The sequence below is a fragment of the Poecilia reticulata genome, linkage group LG2 (assembly GCF_000633615.1).
Source record: "Poecilia reticulata strain Guanapo linkage group LG2, Guppy_female_1.0+MT, whole genome shotgun sequence".
Taxonomy (NCBI): Eukaryota; Metazoa; Chordata; class Actinopteri; order Cyprinodontiformes; family Poeciliidae; genus Poecilia; species Poecilia reticulata.
The window spans coordinates 35,635,097-35,643,399 of NC_024332.1; the positions used below are offsets into that span (position 1 = coordinate 35,635,097).

The following is an 8,303-nucleotide window of genomic DNA, read 5'->3' on the forward strand; positions in this document are numbered from 1 at the left end:
GCTGTCAAAACGTTAAATCATAGAAACTTCTGTTGCACCACTCTATCACTCCGTCTGCAGTTGCWCTTTATCTACAATAACACGTAGTTTGACCTTAAAATGTTTCTTTAAAGTAATTCTACATGTGTGTTGGATGGAAAAGAAGTTTGCAGCTGCAGTAAAAATGTTCTTCCTATAATATGGCTTATAGAAAACATATGATAAAAAGCAWGATAAAAGGAAGCATTCCAAACATGAGAACCTTTATCATGTTTGGATAAAGTGTTGTTTCATTTATTTGTCTGATCACTGGGTATATTATATTTGTAGGAATGTGAGGCCACCAGTAGGTAACTAGACAKTCATTCAACATATTCATATTGAAAAAAAAGAGTTTAGAGACAGGCTTCAAGATGGCGTTGTGATGTAACGTTTGTATATGAAAGTGACTTATTTGTTTTGAAGATTGTGATTYGTTTTACATTTAATGTTGTCAAAATTTTTTGGTATTCTTGCTCCAAATGATATTTTGCCTTTAAGTGTTTCTTTTTTTTAGCCCTACACTTGAGTGCTACTTAGTTTCTTTCAGGTTGTTTTGATTGGCWTACCTGTATTGCCTGGCAGACTTAGCATTTTGCAGTTCTTTTTCAGCCCGAGAGAACATGATTAAGAGATTTAACCACAAAGTCCTAACAGAATTTCAGTTCAGACTCATGTCCTCATTCAAAAAAGTGTAAACACATACCCCGAGTTGATGCCTTCAACCGCATGGCGCTGGTGTATACATTTGTATGTGCGTGCGCGGTTACACAAAGCCCTGAAAGTATGGGAAGTGGTGAGGCACATGCCAAGAGGCCAACAGTATATCAACTTGGTGAAATGAAAGACTTATTAAAAGGCGTGATTTATAAGCTGCTGGGAGTTTACGGCTCTATTAGGAAAGAGGCAGGAGCTGAGCTGATGAAAACTCCAGAAGGGCAACAATAAGGGAGGACTGGGAGCAATATATTGACAGATGGAGTAGTGAGGTCTGCATTTTATCCACACTGCCCAATAAAAAATTTCGTGTTCTGCAATGGGAGAATGTATCACAATGAAAAATCAACTTTAACTGCTGCCAATGCCAATGATTTGCTTCTGTGAAGTGTTATTGGTTGTGAAATAATGTCAGGCAGCGGTATTTAGAARAAAAAAAAAGTCAATTAAATGCAGTGCCAAAGCTAACATACCATCGTTAGGGAATTCTGGCATGTGAACTCGGGAACATTGTGGGTTAAATATCTTTCTTATATTAATGTCACTGTCAGATCTATTGCCTGTSTCTGTAAAAACAACATGTTTTCAACTAAATTGGTTTTAGTAAAGACTTATAAGCCAGAGCCTACTGATGAAACAGATTCTCAAGAGCAAGCAAATCTTTTTTTTTTTTTACTTTTGTAGAACCTGTAGCTGAACCTACTAATACCTCCATGTCATATAAGCTTGAAAATGCATTTAAAACAAAGGTTGGGACTTTTTCTCTTAGTTACTTTCTTCATCCCCTTTGTTCTTGTTGTGGCAGTGATTCAGTTTGTTCTWGCGGTTTATATTTCTGAGTTTACTTGTTGAGCTAACTTTATCATTAATACTTCTCAAAACCTTGCAGCATCAGTCACTGTTTGCTAAACCCATATGCAAAAAGTTGTCCGCTTTGCAATCATTGGAAACCCTGRCAAAGTTGTACGAAAAGATTAGCAGCATGTTGCATAAGCAAATCAGGGTTATTAAAATATCAGAAAAAATATATGAATCTGGGAGAAATTACATTGTAATAGATGGAATTAGTTAGRATTTTTAGGTGCTTGATAGGTAAATTCTGAAAAATTAAGGTTGTCCAGTAAAATTCAACATTGGAAGCAACATTACGTTTTACTCCCTAATCCTACTTTAGAATGAACAGCATTGGAAAACAAATTTTGCTTATAAACACAACCTGAAAATGCATTGGTGAACAGGACAGCAAGGCATCAACAAATGCTGTGGTGACTGAATCAATTGGCAGAGAAATTAGTTTATCAGAGTAGTGAATTGTGAAAACTACAGCTTATCCACATAAACTATTGCAACATTCAGGAATGATTTTGAACACACTATACACAGAAGTACATAGAGTCTGGATAAAACTACCCCAACAGACGAGGTTAGTATAGCTTAATCTTTCTATTGAAAATTATATGACAAGAGAAAACTGACGCTGAGGTATGTAGTATAATCAACTTGGAAGAACAAACGATAAAGAAGCAGAGTAAAGTCAACAAGATACAAGTTCTCCGAAACTTACTTTATGCAGGATTTAAAAGTGTAGCAAATGAGATCAGTGTTTGTAAATTTCATTTCCAATTCTGACTGCAGTTTATATACACCACTATGAACATATTTTGTTAATGTCATTCCAAACAGGCTTCATGAGTGCCAGCTGTTAGCACTGAAACATTGTGTATTGTGTCTCAATGCAGTCGCAAATGTTCGTAAACACAGCTGCAAATTGAAGGCATAACTTGAAGGYGGGTGTGCTCTGACCCATGATTTCTGGCCACCAAGAGGCCTGAGGCCCTCTTCCCACATCCTTCTCTCAGTTCACATTCTTCATGATCCCCGATCTGGCCATAAAGACATTTCTGCCACTAATGCATTTGTCTGATTGTCAGTGAAATTATACACAATCTTCKGAAGTGCATTGTAGAGAAAGGGGGATTAAGGTCAAAGAGGAACTTATAGAAATAGAGAATTGCCCTAGGATTTGACTGCAGGGACGTTTATTTTATTTTCACAAGTACACAATTGTTTNGCGGTTTATATTTCTGAGTTTACTTGTTGAGCTAACTTTATCATTAATACTTCTCAAAACCTTGCAGCATCAGTCACTGTTTGCTAAACCCATATGCAAAAAGTTGTCCGCTTTGCAATCATTGGAAACCCTGRCAAAGTTGTACGAAAAGATTAGCAGCATGTTGCATAAGCAAATCAGGGTTATTAAAATATCAGAAAAAATATATGAATCTGGGAGAAATTACATTGTAATAGATGGAATTAGTTAGRATTTTTAGGTGCTTGATAGGTAAATTCTGAAAAATTAAGGTTGTCCAGTAAAATTCAACATTGGAAGCAACATTACGTTTTACTCCCTAATCCTACTTTAGAATGAACAGCATTGGAAAACAAATTTTGCTTATAAACACAACCTGAAAATGCATTGGTGAACAGGACAGCAAGGCATCAACAAATGCTGTGGTGACTGAATCAATTGGCAGAGAAATTAGTTTATCAGAGTAGTGAATTGTGAAAACTACAGCTTATCCACATAAACTATTGCAACATTCAGGAATGATTTTGAACACACTATACACAGAAGTACATAGAGTCTGGATAAAACTACCCCAACAGACGAGGTTAGTATAGCTTAATCTTTCTATTGAAAATTATATGACAAGAGAAAACTGACGCTGAGGTATGTAGTATAATCAACTTGGAAGAACAAACGATAAAGAAGCAGAGTAAAGTCAACAAGATACAAGTTCTCCGAAACTTACTTTATGCAGGATTTAAAAGTGTAGCAAATGAGATCAGTGTTTGTAAATTTCATTTCCAATTCTGACTGCAGTTTATATACACCACTATGAACATATTTTGTTAATGTCATTCCAAACAGGCTTCATGAGTGCCAGCTGTTAGCACTGAAACATTGTGTATTGTGTCTCAATGCAGTCGCAAATGTTCGTAAACACAGCTGCAAATTGAAGGCATAACTTGAAGGYGGGTGTGCTCTGACCCATGATTTCTGGCCACCAAGAGGCCTGAGGCCCTCTTCCCACATCCTTCTCTCAGTTCACATTCTTCATGATCCCCGATCTGGCCATAAAGACATTTCTGCCACTAATGCATTTGTCTGATTGTCAGTGAAATTATACACAATCTTCKGAAGTGCATTGTAGAGAAAGGGGGATTAAGGTCAAAGAGGAACTTATAGAAATAGAGAATTGCCCTAGGATTTGACTGCAGGGACGTTTATTTTATTTTCACAAGTACACAATTGTTTTCTTAAAAAGAAATGAATCTTTGTTGAAGCTCTGATTATAACCTGAAGGGTTTTGTTAATGGATAGCTTTAATATAGTGTGTTTTCATTGCAGATGTAGTAGCAATGAAAGCATGTGAAATTACACACTCCCTTTGGCTCTTCCCCTTTCTGCCACGCATATAAATGCAGGTATATAATAATARAAAGCTTGCCTGAGGTAGTCTAACTCTAAAGGATTGGGTATACCTTAGTGCCACAACTGTCTCGAGATAATCCTTATGCCAACAATGCCCCTTTGAAGTTTATAYCTTTGCCTGAGGCACATAACATTCACTGTAGTTATATTTTAAAATCTACCTGCATTCAACGGTTGGTAGCATAAGAAGAGTCTGCAGCTCTTTTTTGTTTCACTACAAAGTTGCTAAAACACTGGAACRGGGTTCACATTACTGCAGATGAGGTCACAATCTGTCGAGCTCCTTACTATCAGCGTGACTCATTCAGAAGAGCAGTCATGTGGTAATTGGAAGGCGTCCATTCTCCACATGTCAATGTGTCCTGGGACAAGACAACTTAACCCAAATTGTCAAACAATGTGAATCTATTCATACACTGAATAGGTATGAATCTAWTAATGTTTTGAGTGGGGTCTATATAATTTAACATATTACCGTCAGTCACGAGGAAGACGCCAAGAGACTRGGACTCCTCCATTTGAGACAGAAACTGACTCTGCGCTTAGAAAGTGTAATACAGCTTTTCCCATGTCAGAACCACATCCAGGTTGAGTTACGATCAGCTACAAACTGCTGTATGCCAGAGGTGATGCCTTGAAGAGGCCGAAGGAACCACATCAACTTCAAATATCAAGTAATAACCTGAGGTTTAAAAAAACAGACACCCTCCTCTTCACGACTATGCAAAAAGATTCTGTCCCTGAAAACAGTCACAAGAAGAAAAAAAAAAAAAGAAAAAGCCCAATTTTCAACACCCTGGTGTATACTTTCTATGAGAAGCTATGAAGTGTGACCCTTGATAGTTGGAAMCTCTTTCCTGCCCCCTTTCTTATAAATTAGGACGAATGTTATCCGTTACACAGGTGTAGTCCCAGCCTTCTCGGCAGCCAAATGGCTCCTGAAACATTTCAAATACTTCATAAACGGTCAAATACCAGGGAATGTAACATGAATCTGTGTGGACATGTATTTTACAGGCATGCAAATCAGCAAACCCAAAGAAAAAACACCAATTAACCCTGGGAGCACTACAGTCTTCCCTCACCGAATTAAAGGTAAGCACAAGCTYACTTTGACAAAATCTCTCTCCATTTGTTTGTTTTCCGATCCGTCTATGTTTTCGTTGTTTCATTCCATTTATGTGTATTTTGCATTGCTCCCTTCTTCATGACTGCCTTCTTTAGAATCACCTGGACAGGGTCATTTAGCCACAGCGCTTATTATCGCCATGTCAACCATTTTCATCATGGCTATCGCCATCGTTCTCATCATCATGTTTTATATCCTGAAGGCCAAGCCGGGTGGCCATGGTGAGTTAAGCGCAAAAACAGATTTGCACAGTTTAACATCTAAGGCTTTTGTGTTTTATGCCATTTGCTCTCCTTCTCCCTCTCGCTCTGTGTGTGTGTGCAGCATGTTGCTCTGGCCAGGTTGTGAAAGCTGTGGAGGCTCAAACCATCAAACAGGATGACAAGAAAGATGTCCCTGGTGAGACAGGCTACACAAACATCCCCATGAATGAATGGCAGACTGTGTTTTTACTCTTTTATTGTTTTTCTTTTGCCTTGATCGGAAGTCTTCAGTTGTAAAAAGAAAAGAAAAAGCTTGTCTACATGAAAACTTCTATTGTGGTTATAAACCTCATCCTGGCTTTTATTATCCTTTGCCATACTTACATGAAAAAAGAGTAATCCTATTATATACAAGTGTTCATGATTTTAACCTTTTCCACATTTTTGCCCACATGACCAATTTTGTACTCATTAACATCATTAAGTCTGGCTTGATCTGCTTTGATGTGTTTTCTAAAAGTACCTTTCATTGGTTTGAGTGACAGAATCGTCATTTGAATTTGATCTTTCATTGTTTTTAATATGATCACATGTTAATTTGGCCTTGTTCACTCATGACGGTGTCTCCACTGATGACTTTTTATAAGCTTAACCTTTATTGGTCCATTTAGTGCATACAGAGAAAGTCTATTATTTTCATGTATTAGAAAAAATCTAAAGGGCAATCCACCCATCTAACACTTTCCAATGTTGGTTAACATAATTTTAAWGAATTTAAAATTATGTTAACTAACATTGGAAACTGTAACATTTTACAGTTTGTTAAATTTTAGACAAATTCAAATGTCTAAAAGTCTAAATTTAAAAATAATTAAAATTCAATTCAATTTAACTTTAAAAGAATGTAAAAATTGAATAAATWATTTTTTTAGAATTTAAAATATCTTAATGCTATGTGCAGCTATAATATATTCACATGTTTTTGTCATTTTACAACCAGTGTGTTTTGCCCATATGATTATGTGATCTCTTACTTGTGAGTATCTAAATTATTTTTGTGAGCCTGGATAGTTTTGGTATAAGAGAAAAAATATCAGGTTTGTGGTTATGCTGCCATAGTAATTCAGGTTTCAGCTTGGACACTAGTAGAGTAACTTTGTGTCCATCAATATTTTGTAAAATGAAAATAAAAGCAGAGGGATATTTACCCAATTAAGAAAAAAGAAAAAAACTCAGTTCATCTTTTAATATTAAATAACTGGTTGACAAGTGAAAAATCCCCATTTGTGGATAAGAGAAGAAAAAAAAGACAAGCAACAAATTTGGCTTTGATTTCTGGAAAGACCACCCATGAATTATTTTCCTTTTAATTTTGATGTCAAGGGATAACAAAAGAGAATAATGACAAAAAAAAAGATGATATATCCTTTTCAAACTTACTACCCAGCTCATTTATTGAAATCCAGCAGATCACATACATCAGAAACAATTTTTGCAGTTTAAAATGCTGCACCTTCAAAATAATGAAAACTGATGTGATTTAAACACATCAGTCAATTGAATATAAAATATAGAAACAAGCAGAAACAAGACAAACTGTAATGAATATCATAAATCTGTTTACAAATAAATAGCTTTCTTCTTTCAATGAAACACTTAAAAGGTTTTACAGAGCTGATGTACTCATGAATAATTTAGTATCTGAAAACATATTAACAAAGGCCTCAGGGTTAAGCAGCTCCTTTTTCTAGTACCTTCGAGATTGGCAGTGCTGCTGTTGCTAAACTAGTAAAAGGAGAATCTAAACTGAGAGTCTTGCTTCAATACAAACACTTAACTGTAAGTTTGGGTTTTACACTGTTACTGAGTTAATGCTGTTATATCAGCCTCATTAGTATCTGCTGGACAGTAAGCCTGATGAACAAGCACAAAGGCTGAGTTGAACATCATTGTAACTTAATGTCTGATCAAATCATTCAGGTAGAATTAAGCAGCAAAATAAAGCGTTATTGAGCTCTACATCCACTAACTAAACTGCTTGAACCATATAGTTGCATGGACTTTAGTCATTTTAATGGCTAAAGTTAAATAGCCTCCAAAATTGTTTTTCATTGTGTTTTTATTGGTATATTCTCTCACAATGTTTGCAAATGCCTGTGTGTGGGAATTGCACTTTTCATTATGCATGCATGTGTGCGTGTATGCGTGTGTGCTGCATCCTGACAGACATGATGAGTGTATCGTGATGGAATGTGAAGTTTCCAAAGCTAAAGCCATATGTTGCTTTAGGCGCCATTTCTCCTCACAATGATGCTCTGTTCAATTTCACTCGCAGACTGACTGACTAACCACTTGCATGTGGTGTGAAGGAAAACACACACACACACACACACACACACACATGCTAATTAATGTAGCTACAAACTTAACGTAACTCAAAAATGGAAGAGAAAAAGTAATGCAATGTTGTGGGTCGTTTCTTAGCTTTGTTATTGATGGCTAGATGTTTGTATTATTTGCAAGCATTGCTCCAAATAGCTATCTGCATGTGTGTGTGTGTGTGTGCGTGTGCGTGTGTGTTTGTGAATCCACTTTGGTGTGTGTAAGTGGGAGCATAGCCCATTGCTGGGAGCTCTACCGGAGCTAGCTGTCATTCACGTAGACACTGACATAATCAGTCTTTGAGATGAAAGACAGAGACGTTTGAACTCAAACTACACACACACACTAACACACACAC

General features: G+C 36.5%; 1 protein-coding gene across 1 annotated transcript in view; it reads left to right on the forward strand.

The window, feature by feature from the left end:
* The window catches only part of edar (ectodysplasin A receptor), a 32,251-nt gene that overhangs the window by 14,809 nt on the left and 9,139 nt on the right, over positions 1–8,303 (forward strand). Inside the window, exons 5-7 of the mRNA XM_017309290.1 lie at positions 5,249–5,326; positions 5,456–5,581; positions 5,685–5,759. Coding sequence (XP_017164779.1) covers positions 5,249–5,326; positions 5,456–5,581; positions 5,685–5,759 — 279 coding nt within the window. The remainder of the gene's footprint in view (positions 1–5,248; positions 5,327–5,455; positions 5,582–5,684; positions 5,760–8,303) is intronic.